Source organism: Hemitrygon akajei, chromosome 7 (assembly GCF_048418815.1).
Source record: "Hemitrygon akajei chromosome 7, sHemAka1.3, whole genome shotgun sequence".
Classification (NCBI taxonomy): domain Eukaryota; kingdom Metazoa; phylum Chordata; class Chondrichthyes; order Myliobatiformes; family Dasyatidae; genus Hemitrygon; species Hemitrygon akajei.
In genome coordinates, this window is record NC_133130.1 from 94744023 (window position 1) to 94763092 (window position 19070).

The 19070-nt window shown below is 42.4% G+C and overlaps 1 protein-coding gene across 6 annotated transcripts in view; it reads right to left on the bottom strand.

Moving 5' to 3' along the window:
* Window positions 1-6177, bottom strand: part of lrp11 (low density lipoprotein receptor-related protein 11) — a 50274-nt gene extending 44097 nt beyond the window's left edge. For 2 of the 6 annotated variants that reach the window (XR_012099655.1, XR_012099654.1), the window contains exon 1: window positions 5329-6177. Coding sequence is in view for 2 of the 6 variants with exons in the window: in XM_073051474.1 (XP_072907575.1) it covers window positions 5329-5848 (520 nt within the window). In the remaining 4 variants the exon portion in view is untranslated. The remainder of the gene's footprint in view (window positions 1-5328) is intronic. The other 4 variants (XR_012099657.1, XR_012099656.1, XM_073051474.1 and 1 more) reach the window with 3 other exon arrangements.
* Between the last annotated feature and the right edge of the window lie 12893 nt (window positions 6178-19070).

Here is a 19070-nt window from a genome sequence, read left to right on the forward strand (position 1 = left end):
GGGGATATAAACAAATTACAGGAGTGGATGAGAGCATGACAGTTGGCATACATTGTGGAAACGTGAGGTAATTCACTTCAGTGCACAAAGCAGTAGAGTTTGTCTTAAAAAGGTGACATATTATTAAATGTTCATATTCGAAGCAAACAAGGGGTCCTTTCATACAAGTCACTGAAAGCTAACATGCACATACAATAGCCAATTAGGAAGACAAATGGTAAGTTGGCTTTCATTACAACAGAATTTGAGTGGCGTAGTTACCATACTGCAATCATGTAAGGCCTTGGTGAACCTGCACCTGGGGTGTTGCACAGGATTCTTACGCAAATAGGAAATATTTCCACAGAGCAAATGCAACAATCATTTACCAGAGTGACATCGGGGTTGACAGATAAGTGATTGTGTGAGCCAGGGGTGTATCTTCCAGAGTGAAGAAGGAACTGTGATCTCACTGAAACTTACAAAAATAATACAAGGCAACAGGATGCAGAACGCTTCCCTGGCTGAGGAGTCTAGAACCAGGAGTCACAGTCTCACAATAAATGCTGGGCCATTTTAGACTGAAATGTGTTGATCATCACCAGAAGGGGGTGAATCTTTGGAATTCTCAGCCATAGGTTTCATTCAAAATAGAGATGAATAGCTTCCTGGAGTATTACGGGAAAATGCAAGAAAATGGCACTGAACAAGATCAGCCACGACCTTGATGGTCCTAATTATTGGGTTTTTATAAATTTTCCTACTCAATTTCCAGCTCTTCCGTTTTTTAATAATGTACAGCTAAATATACTTAGCAATTAAGTACCCAAAGCCCTGAACGGTAAAGATTTTATTGTTGATCCTATTGGACTAAACTTTGAATGGCCATGCCCCACTTCCACACCATGTAAACCTCTCTTCAGAAAGAGATAACCTCTCATTCTTTTAAACGAGCGATTTATCTAAAATAACCTCAGTGCAAATCAATCTCCAATCAGCACCATATTGCCTCCAGTACAAAACACAAAAGCAATACATCAACTGTGGGAAAACCCCTGTACAAATTGTACTAAGTGCTCCTTATTACTCTTATACTAAAATTCCCTTCTGATGAAAGCCAATGTACTATTTGCATTTCTTAATCCTTGCTGCACCGGTGTGTTAACTTTGTGTTTTATATTGCATTTGTCCCAGATCTTCTGTATACCAACATTTTTATTGTTTTGTTATGCTTCCTACCAAAATACATGACATCATTTTCCCACACCATTCTCCATCTCGCATCTTCTTGTCCACTCATTTGACTTGTTTACATCCTTTCATAGCCTGGGTCTTCCTCACAATTTGCTTTCCCACCAGGCTTTGTACCTTTGGTAAACATGGACGATGCCTTAGATTCATTCATTTATCCTAATCATCAATACAGATTGTTAATAAGAATATAAATAGACATGTTGTTCCTCATGGCTTTTTCAACATTACATACGATCATAGGTGATCTGCTTCATTCCACTGTCTCATTAGCCTAACAGCCCTGCTCCCATAAACCTGCTAACCTCAGCCTTAAATACATTCACTGATGCACTGTCTAAAACTCTCCGGATTAGACAAATTTCTGAGATTCAGAACTCTCAGCAAAGTAATTCCTCTTCAACACCACCTTAAACAAACACCCATTATTCAGAAACTCCATCTATATTTTTACCATAAATCTCTTCTCATTTGTTTTGTAAATATGCCTCTCATTTTTATAAATGCAACTTTTCCTCATAATTTCACCCCTCGATCCCAGGAAACACACAATGAAATGTACCAACATATCTCTCCTTAAACAAGGACTCTAAGAGTACATAGAGATTCCAATAAATCACTATCCAAACATTCACACATTTTATGGCGATTCACTGGGGTCCATTCTTGTGCTTCCGTAAAACTCATGAAGTTCATTAGAGAATTTATTATATGTGTGACATCCATTCAAAACTTGAAACTGTGCTGAGAAATGCATATAAATAACATCTAATGGCCCAGAAAACCTGCCAGATGGCATCAGCAAGTCCCAAGCATGCCTGAATATTTAAGTTTTACAGTACTCCAGGTTTCAACACCCTCTAATTGTAGCAAAATATCCCTACTTTTATACTCTAAGCTCCTTTACAATAGAAGTCATATTTAATGCACCTTCCTAAATACCTGCTGCATCTGCCTGCTACCTTTCAGCATGTCACGCCTCTGGACAAGTAGATATCTTTCGACAGTGCATTCAATAATATTCTCCCATTTAAGTAATATTCTGTTCCTACCAAATTAATTGAATTACATCTCCACACATATTTCATGTCAATTTTATATCTGGTAATTTAACATATCTTTATCTCTTTGCAACTTGCTTTCCATTGCCAGTAAGTTTAGCTACAATGCATATAGTCCTTTAAAAGCCTTTACTATATATTGTAAATGTCTGGTGCCCTAGAACTGATGCTAGGAGTTTTCCACTTGGAATTGTTTGCTAATCTGAAAATCATCCACTTATAAACACAAGAAATTCTGCAGATGCTAGAAATCCAGAATAACAAACACAAAATGTTGGAGGAACTCAACATCCATCCTTTTGAAAGGTGTTGGCTCGAAGTGTTAACTGTTTATTCCTCTTCATAGATGCTACCTAACCTGCTGAGCTCCACCAGCATTTTGCATGTGTTACTCCACCAGTTTAAGCTTTGAACTTTCCAACTCTCATGACTTCAACAACATTCCGGAAAAAGAGGAGGTTGTTGGACAGTGTGAAGAGAGTTTGAGACTTTCCCTATCTGCATAAAAAATGTCCTCTTAAGCAAAACCAAGTTTTAACTATAACCCTTGTTCAAGATTCCTCCAACAAACTAAATAGCTACAAAAGTTTTTTAACACTTCCATTTATCTTAAAAATCCTAACAATAATGTAGCACCCTCATAAAAAAAATCCCAAAACACTTCAGAATTCAGCACAGAAGGAGCTATTTGGATAGCTGTCCAAACAATTGATCAAAAAGATAGATTTTAAGCATGAATCAAGAAATTATCTAATAGGTGATCTCACTGGAGCAGCTGACTAAAACACCCTATGAATAAACAGTCAAATCTAGAGCCAGCAACAGCAAACAGCAAGAACTATTACAGAGATGGCGATATTTTGACCATAATGATGCCGCGGTTATATGGCATTGATTACTGAGTAATATATCTCTGATCTACATCCGTTTCAATCTGCATTGAATTGCTGCAGTGTTCTGACTCTTGGAAGACATTAGGTTGATTCAGAATGTTGCCAATGAAGGGAAATATGCCGAGAGGGTTAGAAAGAGGGCATTTCAAGGAAGAAATTAAAGATAGGACATGGATAAAGAATTAACTGTGTATGTAAGATGTAGTCAAGTATAGGAATAAAGCTGAGGTATCCATTTCAGAAAACTGGCCAAGCTGTAAATGCTGGACAGAAGTGTAGAGGTGAAAATAAGCACAAGGATGGAGCATACACTTCAGGGTCAAATATAGTATCAATTTGGCACGTGGCCAAGTGGTTAAGGCATTCGTCTAGTGACGTCAAGGTCGCTAGTTCGAGCCTTGGCTGAGGTTGCGTGTGTGTCCTTGAGCAAGGCAATTAACCACACGTTGCTCTGCGATGGCATCAGTGCCAAGCTGTATGGGTTCTAATGCCCTTCCCTTGGACAACATTGGTGGCGTGGAGAGGGAAGACTTGCAGCTTGGGCAACTGCCGGTCTTCCATAAAAAAACCCTGCCCAGGCTTGCGCCCTGGAAACTTTCCAAGGCACAAATCCATGGTCTATCGAGACTAACGGAGGCCTACTACTACGGTATCAATTACATGATCAAGGAAATACAAAATTAGCCCAATAGAAACTCTTAATTTTTTTTCAATCCTTTAGCATATACAACTGACATAAGCTTCTTCCATACACTTTCAACCAGTTCCACCACAGCATGTATAATCATTTGATCATCTAGTTGTTATTATTCTTAACCAAGACATTATAAACCAGCTCAGAGGCACTCCAAAGGGATAAGAGTAGTCTACAATTCACTGCCACCATCCCTCCATTAAACTTCCACTTTCTTGGCACCATTCTGAACAGCTCTGTGCCCAGGATAATAGTAGCTTCCAGAAGTCAACCAATACAAGCAGAACAAAAAGAGAAAGGTACTGTAAACACTTAGTGTAAGTTAGGCAGATTCAGTGGAAACTAACTTCCTGTTTAACTATTCTGCATTCTGTTATTACTTTTCACTTTGTACTATCTTGACGAAATGATCTGTATGGATGTCTTGCAAAACAAATTTTTCATTGTATCTCGGTACTTGTCACAATAACAAACCAAATACCAAGAGAAACAAGAGTGTTTCAGATTAAAGACCTTTGATAGTTCTTTCCTCAGACACTACCTGATTAATAAATATGTCTTTCTTTCTGTAAGATTCCCAGCACCTGCACTTCTGTTTTGATGTTCACACACACTGCAGACCTCCATCAGCAATGTGACATTCATGAATCACATGCCTGGACTGTCACCAAGATCAGCTATTTGCAAATCTGTTAGATGACTTTATCCCAGTTCTGATGAAGGGTTGACAGTCTAAAACATTTAACTGTCTCTCCTTCCCCATATGCTGCCTGATGTGCTGAATGTTTCCATTGTTTTTTTTTCAATTTTAGCCCTGTCATCTGCTGCTGCCTCTAATATGACCTTAAATAATGCAGTAGGGAGCTAGAAATCTGACATTAAAAGAGAAAATATTGCAAATACTCAGCAGGTCACACAGCTGGTTCTATGCAGAATGGCTGAAGTACAACTTGTTCAGCCATCAGCTGCATTACTCATTTTAAGCATTTAAAAGTATGCCCACCATTGTGTTTACAAAACCTCTACAGACCTTGCCCCATAACTCTGCAATCCTTCTCCAAAATCAGCCCAACTTGTCCACATCATTACCAGCGTTCCTCATGATCAGAGTTTCTAGGAAGGGGCGTGAAGGGCGTAGAGACCAGTTAAGATGGAACCGGATGGAGAGCGAGCAGATGGAAAGAAGTTTCGAATGGCCAGATTATTACTGTGCCCCAGCATCACTTTGTTCTATGTCACTTTAAAGAGCCCTGCCATTTAGACGTGCACCTTATCCAACCGACCCCACCATCACAAGGCCGTTGCCAAGGGCTAAAAGCTCCAGACTAAAGCCCCCTTGCTCCCTCCCTGTGCTGACCTCACTAGCCCAGGTTTGAACACCGCTGCCCCGCCACACCGGTTCGGTGTCAGGCTGTGCCCGCGGTAACGGCGGCGGCGCACGGGCCCTTACGGTTGCCATGGCGATGCGGCTCCGAGCGCCGGCTGTCGTTGAGCGGTCGCGAGAAGCTGCTGTAGCCGCGGTGCGGGGTGAAGCGGCAGACGTCGCGGCCCCGGTAGGTGCAGTTGAAGAGGTAGCAGCTGAGATTGGCCGAGCCTCGGGGTCTAGCCTTTAGCTCCCGCTCCCAGGTGGGGACGACGACGACGCCGCCACCGGGAGAAGCTCGCTCGACCACCGCCGCCGTACAGCCGGGCAGGCTGCAGCAGGCCCGCAGGCACTGCTCGGGGCTGCTGACCCCGGCTGGAGCGCGTAAGAAGGCGGCGCCGGCCGACAGCGAGTCCCGAGTGCGGATGATGTAGTCCTGCATCAGCGCGAAGGCCGCGTCGCAGGTTCCCGAGGCTTCAGGTTGCCAGGTTTCGTGCAGCTGCTGACGGAACTCATCCAGTAGCAGCGCTTTCGGTCCCGCCGCCGCGCTCCGCAGCCATACGCCGAGTGCCAGGATCCGGCAGACCAGCACCGCTGCTCCGAGCATGGTGGAGCAGGGTACGGGAGCAGTCTCAGTGGCTCATAGTCCGCCGACTGTCGAGCTCCGAGGGTGCGGAGAGACAGGTCTCGGCGGCGAACACAGACGCTCCTCGCTCCCCTGGGACTGCGAGTAATGATTGGGAGTGAGAAAGAAAGGGAGGTGGCAGTGATCCTGGAAAGAGGGTGGGATCAGAAGATGATGGGGTAAAGAGGAGAGAGTGAGCAGATGCAAGGACGGAGCGGTGGGAGGGAGGAGATGGAGAGAGTGTAATAGAAAGGGGGGAGTTATAGTAGTTAAAGGATAGTGCAGGGAGGAGAGAGAGAGAGAGCAGGTGGAAGAATAGAGAAGGGAGGAGAGAGATTCAGCAGGGGGAAGGATAGTGTAGGGGAGAGAGTGATCCAATAGAGAAGTGAGGGGTGGAGGGAGTATGTTAGCAAGAGAGAAGGAGATAGCAGTGATCCTGAATAGAAGGAGGATTAAAGAACTCAGGGGTAGGACCAGGTGAGTAGATAGAAGGAAGAGGATCAGACTGAGTGGGGGAGGGTGGCATTGAGAAACAGAGGTTGGGCGTATAAGAGAGATGGAGTTATCAGCAATTCTGGAAGGATCAAAGATGGAAAGTGGAATGAGGGAGGATTCTGACGAGGAAGGAGTGGAAATAGTGGGAGGGCCTGTGACAGAATGAGAAAGCAATATAGCAGTAATTCAGGATCAAAGATTGAAGGATGGGGTAAAGAGAGAATGAACAGATGGGAGTCCAGAGAAAGTGTCACAGAGCCATACAACTTGAAAAAACCATAGTGTTTATGTCAACAATCAAATACTAATCCCATTTAACACCACATGTGGTAAGCCTGCTATCCCTTGGCAGTCAAGTGTTCATCCTTCCACCACCTTCACAAACAATTTTCCAATAAGGGAGAGTTGAATGATTGAAACGGTAGGACCAGAATGTGGTGTGGTGGTTAATGGAGAAAGAGGCAGATTCAAAGGGTGATGCGCAGTGAGTAATGCAGTTATCACAGTGCTCCATGAGTTTGATTCCATCTACAGTACTCTGTCTGTGACTGCAGGCTTACCCTGGATGCTCTGGTTTCCTCCCACACCTGCAAGATGCTTTAGCTAGTGAGTTATTAGTTGTGTAAGTTTCCTCTATCGCAGGTGACTAGTGGTGTAATCGGGAGTATTAGTGGGCAACACACACACAAAATGCTGGAGGAACTCAGCAGGTCAGGCAACATCAATGGAGGAAAGTGAACAATTGGTATTTCAGGCCAAGACCCTTCAACAGGACTGGAAAGGAAGAAGGCAGAATTAAAGGTAAAGGAGGGGGAGGAACACAAATTGGCAGTTGAGTGGTGAGTCCAGGTGAGGTGAGTAGGTCAGATGGGTGGGAGGGGGGAATGAAAGGGTATGCTATGAAAAGTTGGGAGGTGGTAGGTGGCAAAGGGCAAAACAAGAAGAAATCTAGTAGAAGAGGATGGTAGACCATGGAACAAAGGGGAAGGAGGTGGAGAACCAAAATGAGATGATGGGCAGGTTGTGAGGATGAGGAAGAGAAGGTGGTAAGGCACAGGAATGAGTGAAAACAAAGGGAGGGGTGGCGGAAGATAAGGAAATAGGAGAGGTTACGAGAAGTTGGATAAATTGGTGTTGATGCCGACAGAATGGAGGCTACCAAGACAATAAGACGTTGCTCCTCCACACGGCATCTGACCTCAACCAGGCAGTAGAGAAGGCTGTGGACAGACATGTCAGTGTGGGAAGCTGTTACACTTAGCATGTTTGCAGGGATAAGAGCCAGGTGGAAGAGCAGTGGGTGGAATGACGTGCAGGAGATGAGCAGATGTGGGTGAGAGCTGCATTGAAAGGGAAACCCCATTTTCTGAAAAAAAGGTGAAGGCATCTTGGGAGCCCTGGAACAGATGCTGCTAACATGAGCAGCTACAGAATCTCTTGTGTCACAGGGCATATGTGAGAGTCTGAGTTACAGAAAAGTGTTGGGTTTATTTTTGATTGGATTGAGCCATCCTAGACTAGATGGGATGAATGGACTCCTACTATGACCTGAGTATATAATAAAATGACATATGAGTGGGCTAGAGTAGGGGATTTCTGAAACTAAGTAGAGGTGAAGGGAGATAAAAACAATAGGATAAGGATAGGGAAACAAGAAATAGAAGAAGGAAGATATGGTAATAGAGAGTCATCGAGCACAATAGTTCAGTAATAGGCCCTTTGGCCCATCCAGACCATGCCAACACAATCTTTTGCCTAGTTCTATCTACCTGCACCCAGACCATATCCCTCCAAATCTGTCTTATTCATCAAACTTCTCTTAAATGTTGCAGTTTGAACCCACATCCACCACTTCTGCTGGTAGCTTATTCTACCCTCTGAATGAAAAAGTTTCCCCTTGAATATTTCACCTTTCACCCTAAATCTATGACCATGCTACCTGAAGGGAAAATGCCTTCTCGGATTCACCCTATCTAGACTTATGATTTTGTAACAAAGAGAAGAGTTGCTGGGTGTGTGGTTGGAGATTGATTAGAACAGAACAAAAGGGAGGTTTTTCTGGTTTATTAATGGCATATTACCAAGAAGGAGTGGAAATTCTTGGCTTGCACACTGTTTATACAGATCAAATCATTACATTAGAAACATAGGAAACCTACAGCACAATACAGGCCCTTTGGCCCACAATGCTGTTTGGAGCATGTACTTACTTTAGAAGTTACCTTGAGTTGCCCATAGCCCTCTATTTTTCTAAGCTCCATCTACCTATCCAGGAGCCTCTTAAAAGACTCTATTGTATCTGCATCCACCACAGTCGCCGGCAGCCCATTGCACACACTCACCACTCTGCATAAATAACTTACCCCTGACATCTCTGTACCTACTTCCAAGCACCTTAAAACTGTGTCCTCTTGTTTTAGCCATTTCAGCCCTGGGAAAAAGTCTCTGACTATCCAGACGATCAATGCCTCTCATCATCTTATACACCTCTATCAGGTCACCTCTCATCCTACGTCACTCCAAGGAGAAAATGCCAAGTTCACTCAACCTATTCTCATAAGGCATACTTGCCAATCCAGGCAACATCCTTGTAAATTTACTCTGCACACTTTTTATAGTTTCCACATCCTTCCTGTACTGAGGTGGACAGAACTGAGCACAGCACTCCAAGTGGGGTCTGACCAGGGTCCTATATAGCTGCAACATTACCTTTTGGCTCTTGAACTCAATCACAAGGTTGATGAAGGCCAATGTATTGTATGCCTTCTTAACCACACAGTCAACCTGTGCAGCAGCTTTGGGTGTACTATAGACTCGGACCCCAAGATCCCTCTAATCCTCCACACTGCCAAGAGTCTTACCATTAATACTATATTCTGCCATCATATTTGACCTACCATATTGAACCACCTCACACTTATCTGGGTTGAACTCCATCTACCACTTCTCAGCCCAGTTTTGTATCCTATCAATGTCCCGCTGTAACCTCTGACAGGTCCTCCACACTATACACAACACCCCCAACCTTTGTGTCATCAGCAAATTTACTAACTCATCCCTCCACTTCCTCACCCAGGTGATTAATAAAAATCACAAAGAGAAAGGGTCCCAGAACAAATTCCTGAAGCAAACAACTGGTCACCAACCTCCATGCAGAATATGACCCATCTACAACCACTCTTTGCCTTCTGTGGACAAGCCAGAAAGCTAAGTCTGGATCCCATGCCTCCTTACTTTCTCAATAAGCCTTGCATGGGTTCCTTATCAAATGCATTGTTGAAATCCATATACATTACATCTACTGCCCTACCTTCATCAATGTGTTTAGTCACATCCTCAAAAAATTCAGTCAGGCTCATAAGGCATGACCTGCCTTTGACGAAGCCAAGCTGACTATTCCCAATCTTATTATGCCTCTCCAAATGTTCATAAATCCTGCCTCTCAGGATTTTATTCATCAGTTTACCAACCACTGAAGTAAGACTCTCTGGTCTATAATTTCCGGGGCTATCTCTACTCCCTTTCTTGAATAATGGAACCACATCGGCAACCCTCCAATCCTCTAGAACCTCATTCCTACAATTGCCAAGATCCTTTTCCGTAGTAAATAGTGAAGCAAAGTATTCATGAAGTACCTCTGCTACCTCCTCTGGTTCCATATACACTTACACTTGATTGGTCCTATTCTCTCATGTCGTATCCTCTTGTTCTTCACATACTTGTAAAATGCTTTGGGGTTTTCCTTAATCCTGCTTGCAAAGGCCTTCTCATGGCCTCTTCTGGCTCTCCTAATTTCATTTTTAAGTTCATTCCTGGTAGCCTGGTTCCTGGTATAATTTTCTAGATCTCTAACATTACCTAGTTTTTGAACCTTTTGTAAGCTTTTCTTTTTTTCTTGACTAGATTTTCAACTGCCTTTGTACACCACGGTTCCTGTACCCTACCATCCTCTTTCCCTGTCTCAGTGGAATGTACCTGTGCAGAACGCCACACAAATATCCCCTGAACATAGAAACATAGTGTTACGAACCCCGTAACTGGGTCACTTACCAGCAAAGATAGAGTGGTCCGTTGAAGTCTGATGATACGATTTTTAACAGTATTTATTAGTAAAAATACACAAAAATAATATCAAAGCAAATATACAGATAATATACGTCGTCAATACTAAATCTAAAAGTGCGGGTATAATAATCAATAAGAAATAGCTCTATCGTTGTCTAGGGGATAATGTATTGTCCGATGGAAATATAAAGTTCACTCAGTTCATGCAGGCTGCAGCCTTTGGGGACCGCTGGGTTGCAATGGTTGGAGAGAGAGAGAGAGAGTTTTGGGAGAAAAACTTGACGGCTTTCCTTTTATGATTTCGATCCGTCGGAGTCTCGTTGGTGTGGTCGTTCACTTGTGGCCTCTTCTTTAGCTAAGCCGTTCTTCCGTGGTGAGCCCGCCAATCCCAGGCAAGGGAAGGATGCACACGAGCCCCCCACCGGCTGTCGCTATTAAACGCTGTCACGGGATTTCTAGCGTTTCTCCTGGTGCGTCTAAAGGGGTTGTTCCCCAGACCCTCTTTTATCCTTACTCACGGGGTCTCAGATGTCAATCAGGTTGGGATGATGCAATCCCTCAACCAGCCCACTCTGGTCGTCCCCTGAGGGACTTCAATGAATGGTACAGTACTCAATACACAATTCCGTCTCCAAGAGACAATGGCCGTTATCAGTGGCTTTGTTTCGCTGAGGCCAGGACGCATTCCAAACCTTGTGGATTCTGCGTCTCTCTCTCTCATTTCCTGGGTCCCAGACCCGAATTAATAGTGATCTTGTGATTCTCAAAAAGGAGGGGGCGACTTTGTACCCTTTGGCCCCTCAGAGTTGCGGCACAGTCGTAACAATAGAAAACCTGCATTACAATACAAGCCCTTTGGCCCACAAAGCTGGGCCGAACGTGCCCTTACCTTAGAAATTACCTAGGGTTACCCGTAGCCCACTAGTTTTTTAAGCTCCATGTATCTCTTCAGGAGTCTCTTAAAAGACCCTATGGTATCCACCTCCGCCACCGTCGCTGGCAGCCCATTCCACACACCCACCAATCTCTGAGTAAAAAACTTACCCCTGACATCTCTGTACCTACTCCCCAGCACCTTAAACCTGTACCCTCTCGCACTGTCCTTTTCAGTGCTGGGAAGAATATGAAGGATGTAAGTAATAAATTCAATTCAATTCACTCTCACAGGTATGCAGCAGAAAGCAGTCGACAAACACATTTGTGAGAATGCCCATTCCAGCATATCAGTGTTTTATTGTAGTTGTATTTAGCTCCCCTCCTTTCATTTCAGTCTTGTCGAATTTTCATTGAAGCATAGCGATGGCAGTGCTCCCTGCTTACCTTAGTCCACATTCTGGGAAAGAGTATTACAATTTAGATTGATGCTGTAAAGGAGCAGTATTAATTGAGTATTAAGTTACTGCTTCTGAGCTGAAATGACAGTGTTAGATTTTAGTTTGAGAATTTTAGTTAGCGGCCCTGTTTGCCTAGAGTCAATTATTTTCCTTTTGTTCTATACAGTTACATTTCCCTGAGAACATCTGTTCCCAATTTATGCTTCCAAGTTCTTGCCTGATAGCTTCAAATTTCTCTTTACTCCAATTAAATGTTTTCCTAACTTGTCTGTTCGATCCCTCTCCAATGCTATGGTAAAGGAGATAGAATTATGATCACTATCTCCAAAATGCTCACTCAGTGAGAGACCTGATACCTGACCAGGTTCATTTCCCAATACCAGATCAAGTACAGCCTCTTGTAGGCTTATCTACATACTGTGTCAGGAAGCCTTCTTGAACATACCTAACAAACTCCACCCCATCTTAACCCCTTGCTCCAGGGAGATGCCAATCAATAATGGGGAAATTAAAATCCCCCTTTATGACAACCCTGTAATTACTGCGCCATTCCAGAATCTGTCTCCCTATCTGCTCCTCGATGTCCCTGTTACTACTGGATGGTCTATAAAAAACAACCAGTAGAGCTCTTGACCCCTTCCTGTTTCTAACTTCCACCCACAGAGACTCAGTAGACAATCCCTCCATGACTTATTTTTCTGCAGCCATGACACTATCTCTGATCAGCAATACCACACACCCACCCCTTTTGCCTCTCTCCCTGTCCTTTCTGAAACATCTAAAGCCTTGCACTCTAAGTAGCCATTCCTGCCTCTGAGCCATTCAAGACTCTAATGGCCACAACATCATAGTTCCAAGTACTGATCCACACTCTAAGCTCATCTGCTTTGTTCATGATGCTTCTTCCATTAAAGTAGACCCATCTCAAACCATCAGTCTGAGTGCTTCCCTTTTCTATCACCTGCCTATCTTCCCTCTCACACTGCCTACAAACTTTCTCTTTGTGAGCCAACCTCCTCTTCCCCAGTCTCTTCAGTTCAGTTCTCAACCCCCAGCAATTCTAGTTTAAACTCTCCCCAATAGCCTTAGCAAACCTTCATGCCAGGATATTTCTCCCCCTCGGATTCAAGTGCAACCCATCCTTTTTGTACAGGTCACGCCTGCCCGAAAAGAGGTCCCAATGATCCAGAAAGTTGAATCCCTGCCCCTGCTCCAATCCCTCAGCCATGCATTTATCCTTCACCTCACTCTATTCCTATACTCACTCGTGTGGCACAGGCAGTAATCCCGAGATTACTACCTTTGAGGTCCTGCTTCTCAACTTCCTTCCTAACTCCATGTAGTCTGTTTTCAAGACCTCCTTCCTTTTCCTACCTATGCCGTTGGTACCAATATGTGCGATAACCTTTGGCTGTGCATTATGTAGTGCATTGAGGTAGAATACGGTTAAACAATAATAATGCAGAATAAAATGTAAAATCTACTGAAACAGTGCAGGTAAATGATTATGTGCAAGATTATAATGAGGTACTGTAGTTTGTAAGGCCAAGAGTCCATCTTATCACCTAAGTCGTCCTTTCAAGAGTCTGGTAGCAGTGAATAGAAATGGGTCTTGAGCCTGGTGGTACGTGCTTTCAGGCTTTTGTACCTTCTGCCCAAAGGGAAAGGGGAGAAGAGAGACTATCCAGAGTGGGTGGGGAGGTCTTTGATTATGCTAGCTGCTTTACCAGGGCAGTGACAAGTATAAACAGAGTCCATAAAGAGGAGGCTAGTTCTTTTGTTGTGCTGAGCTGTGTCCCCAACTCTCTGCAGATTCTTGCGGTCATGTGCAGAGCATTTGCCATACCAAGCCATTTATGCAGACAGAATGGTTTCTGTGGTGCATCAATTAAAATTGGTAAGAGTCAATGGGGAAATGCCATGGAGGGTGGGGAAAAAGACCGGAGTTAGAAGCAGGGAGGGAAGAATTACAGGGCTATGGAAAGAACAGAAGGGTGCACTTAAAGCACAAATGGACTCCTATGTTATAAGTAGAAAATAATATGAAAGCTCTGTGTAACAACAATCAAAATATTGAATCCACCAACCAACAATGATTATCATTACTATTGTCTCACCCATCATGTACTGCTGATCTTCTGAATGCTGTGTGCATTGGTAAACCCATTGCTCACCACATCACTGCACTCTCACAATGCTCAACATGTGACCACTATTTGCCAACATTCTGACAGCAGAATAGCTTTGCTTCCTGCTAGAGTAATGGACATACTATACAGCAGGAAAGTTATAGAGATTATTGTACTGCTTGGTGGTAAATAAACTTTATGTTCTTTGAAAATAATGGTGTTATTTTCTGAAAAGCCCATTGCATTGGATTTCAGAACTAAGTTTTAATTGTATGTTTATCCAAAATTGTAAGCTGTAAATATATATTAATTTAAAATACAAGCTCTTTCATTCCTCTTCATCATGCACAACTCTGTATATCTCTCTTCTGCTTCCTTCCCAAGATCCATAAGCACATCTTGGTTAGCTCATAACTTTTTTTGTGTATTTTCTATATTTTCTCCCTTTTGTCTATTTCATTCTCACTTACATCCTTGATGCCTCTGATGCCCTCTATCACTTTGACAGTTTCCAGTTCCCTTAATGCTGAACAGCTCATCTTCACTATGCATGTTCAGTCCAGTGTTTGAGCGGCCTTCATTTAGAGTCATAGATTCAGAGTTGTACAGCACAGGAATGGTCCCTACAGCCCATTTGGTTCATACCACCCAAGATGCCGCATCCAAGCTAGTCCCATTTGCCAGTGTTTGGCCCATAACCTTCTAAACCTTTCCAATCCATATACATGTTATACTTTTCTCAACCACTTCCTCTGGCAGCTCATTCTGCATGGACATCACACTTTATGTAATAAAGTTGCCCCTCAAGTTTCTGTTAAACCTTTCCCATCTCATCCTTACACCTATGCTCTCTAACTCTTGATCCCAACCTGGGAGAAAGACTGGTCTCAGGGGATGTGGTCTCCTGTTATTGGAGGACCAAATACAGATTGGGTGGCTGCTTTGCAGAACACCTCCATTCGGTCTACGAAAGTAACCCAAAATTATCAGTTATGTATCACCTAGTTCTCTGCCCCAGACCAAATCTAACCTCTGTGAATTTAGCCGCCTCTTTTCTAACAAAACCCACCTTGAGAATTGGCACCTCATTTTTATTTTATACTGCAACTCTCAGGTCTCAGTTATTCCAATGTTTTCAGATAATCAGCCGTTAACCTGTTTGTGTCAGTCCTACCCAGCTCAGTCTTTCTCTGCAAACACGAGGAAATCTGCAGATGCTGGAAATTCAAACAACACACACAAAATGCTGGTGCAACACAGCAGGCCAGGCAGCATCTATAAGGAGAAGCACTGTCGACGTTTCGGGTGCTTCTCCTTATAGATGCTGCCTGGCCTGCTGTGTTCCATCAGCATTTTGTGTGTGTTGTTTCAGTCTTTCTCTGTTACATTGCTCTCTAGCCTGCTGAGTATCTCCAGCATTCTCTGTTTTATTTCAGATTTCCAGTATCTGCAGTTCTCCAGTTTTAAGATTTTTAAAACATAAACATAGAACAGTAGAGCACAGGAAAAGGCTCTTTGGCCCATGATGTTCTGCTGAACTAATTAAGCTAATGTCACATGGTCCATATCCTTCCATTCTGTGCTTTTTTCATGTGCCTAAGAGCCTTTGAAAAGCAATTATCATATCTGTCTCCACCAGTAACCCTGGCAGCACAATCCAGTCACCCATCACTCTGTTTAAAAAAACCTTGAATGGGTAAATGTTTTATTATCATTACATGTACTGAGATACAGTAAAAAAAACTTTGTTTTGCATGCTATCCATAGAAATCTTTCCAAAACATAAGTACATTAAGGTAGCACAAGCAGAAATGCAATATCAGAATGCAGAATATAATGTTCAGAATCAGGTTTAATATCACCAGCATATGTTGTGAAATTTGATGTATTTGCAGCAGCAGTACAATAAAATTATTAAATAAGTAGTATCAAAAAAGTAGTGAGGTAGTGTTGATATCCATTCAGAAATATGATAGCATAGGGGATCTGATACATTTAGCACCACAGGGAAGTGCAGTGCAGGTACACAAGTGCAAGGGCCATGCTGAGGTAGATTGAGAGATCAAAGGTTTACATTTACTGTGCAAGAGGTCTTCTCATGACTCTTAATACAGCAGATAGAAACTGTCCTTGAGCTTAATTGAGCACATTTTCAAGGTTTGGTATGTTTTGCTCAAAGGAAGGGGTAAAACAAGGGAATGACTAGGGAGGAGGGATCTTTGATTAAATTGGCTGTTTTTCCCGATATGTAAATAAAGTCAGCGGAGAGTCTATTGTTCTTCTAGGCCAAACCACCATATGCCCTCAACAATTCTATAAATCAACTTGTGCAACACATTTGAGGGCTCTATCGACGTGGACCCCAAGATGGACGCCATGGTAACAAAGTGGTTAGTGCGACACTATTACAGCTCAGGGTGTCACAGTTCAGAGATCAATCCCAACACTGTAAGGAGTTTCTACGTTCCTCCTGATGAACAGGGAGGTTTCCTCTGGGTGCTCCAGTTTCCTCCCACATTCCAAAGACATACCAGTTAGTATGTTAATTGATCTTTGTAAATTGCCCTATGATTAAGCTAGGGTTAAATAGATGGGTTGCACGGCAGTGTGGCTCATTGGACTAGAAGGTCCTGTTCTGCAATGTATCTTTAAAAGAATAAATTATTCCTCCACACTGCTAAGAACCCCACTATTAATCCTGTATTCTGTCTTAAAATTTGACCTTTCAGAATGAATTACTTCACACTTTTCTGGATTGAACTCTATCTTCCACTTTTCAGCCCAGCTCTGCATGATGTCAATTTCCTGTTACAACCTACAACACCCCTATACACTATCCACAATTTCACCAACCTTTGTGTCATCTTCAAACTTACTAACCTACCTTTCCACTTCCTCATCCATGTCATTTATAAAGATCACAAAAAGCATAAGTCCCAAAACAGATCCGCATGGAACACCATTGGTCACTGACCTCCAGGCAGAAAACTCTCCATCCACTACCAATCTCTGCCTTCTGTGGGCAAACCAATTCTTTATCCACACAGCCAGGATTCTCTGAAACAGTCGAAAAGGAAAACTCACTAGTCTCTAATTCCCTGTATTAGCTCCTTTACTCCTTTTCTTGAACAAAGGAATAGTATTTGCCGCACTGCAATCATTTGGTACTACTCCAATGGCCAGTGAGAGCTTTTATTATCTCTAGCCATTGTGGGAGGGGGTTTTAATATTTCTTCTTGTCAAGTGACCAATGTATGAAAAAAATGCTTGAGCTGTTCACTTTTTATTCCCTCACTCCATGTATGTTCATGCTAACTGCAGAAGATAATCCTTCATTTTTTTATAAAGACTGCTGAAAGTACAGCAAAATAATGCCTAATAGTGGATTAAATAAGACATAAAGCTTACATAAGCTATTGCTATGCTTTTCAGGCCAGTGTCAAGCTCACCAACAATTATGTGAGACATTACCACCTCCAGAGCATTACCTTGTCTGAATTTGATTACGCTGTCACTGACTTGATGTGTCTAAGTTGACTTCATTACCTAATACTGCTGAAGAAAGACACTAATTATTTAGTGGTAGTGAGAAGAAGTAACCAAAGAGAACGCAGAGAACTAAAATTTCTTGATCTTAAAATTATGGACAACATGGTTCATCTAAGTGTAAGCACAGAAATAACATACTCGTGAGTTGATCATACAGCAATACAGTAAGCAGATAGTTAGATAATTGGAAGTCATGAGGGTCTTCTTGTCTGCACTTTGGATTTAGGTACCCAATTTCAATCTTTACTGTAGTCTCCCTCCAAGGAAAGATAAATCGGTGAGTCAGATTTTGGCCTTAAATGGGTAGAAGCAACTCATTGCCTCCTTTAAGTAACTTGGAGCATGTGTGAAGATCTGTCATATCTTATGGATACAAAGGCAGTTAAATATTTGTGGAAACTAGTCATATGCTCCCTATTGTGTCTGATGTTCTGGGTTAACACAAAGAAAAACTGTGAATTTAAAAATGCCTCAAGGAGTTTGGAACTGCAGATATAACAGCACAAGTAAATACAAAGGGGAGACTAGGTGGAATAGTCTCAAACTCAAAATACATCGAGTTTTTCTACTTTTAGGTGCAAAGACAATGGTTTGTTCAGTAGTTATAATACATTGCAAATGAACAAATTATTCCATAGTATTATACATTTACAGTGGGAACACAATTAAGTGATCAGATCTGTAAACATCTGTGTTTAGAGAAAAAGTTAATGTCAATATTCTAAAACTTTATGAAGACATCACCATACACTCACAACATGCTTTTTCTACATGATTATGAAGAATGTCTCTGTGGATACACAAGCACCCCCAAATATTGTTGATACAGTAAATATGGTTATGGCCATGTTTGATGTGCTAAGTGGATAAGTAGGCAATCGAGGAGCTCCTTTGATCACATTCTGGGATTGGAGACACAGGGTCTCATTTATCCCTTTCACAGTGGTGTAAATTTCACAATGTCTAATGCCTAGTTTCAATGGTGCTTAGAAACAATAGATGTCATAGTTCCCTCTCAGTGCTGGTGTTTCAACACGAATCCAGTAACCTCACCCTGTTGTCATTACCTTGGGTCGAGGGATATGAGAATGCCTCATTTGCTTTTCTACATGATTGTCCTGTCAGTTTCCAAAGCATATCTCTTAAGTGGCCAGTGGGCAGGTAGCCTGCTTCCTTCACAAAGAAAATGGTATTTGTTTATGCAGCTGTTTTTGTAACTTTGAAACCAGTTACAGCATGTAAATGACAAGTAGTTTGAAGACTAGTTCTTGCTTGTATTTATTAAATCAATGGTTACTGTAACTGTATACCCCCTAACTACATTCTGCTTCATCCTAACATCCTTTAACGCTTGCACATGATGTCCGCATCACATTGCAAATGCTTCGGAATTGGATGTCAGACCTCTTTGGGAGTTCCAAACAGATGAACAGGAAATATCATATTTTTTGTGGCCAAAAGTACCTAGAAAATAACAGATGAATGTTAACTTGAACGGTACATCTAACTTTATAAAATACTTTTCATGTATTATGGCCCTTTAAGAGATTCTGGCTGATTGATTGCATAAACTAGTTTCTGATTGGTTGAAAGTACGCTTTGTTATCAGTACCTGCTTAAAGGGTGTTGCGA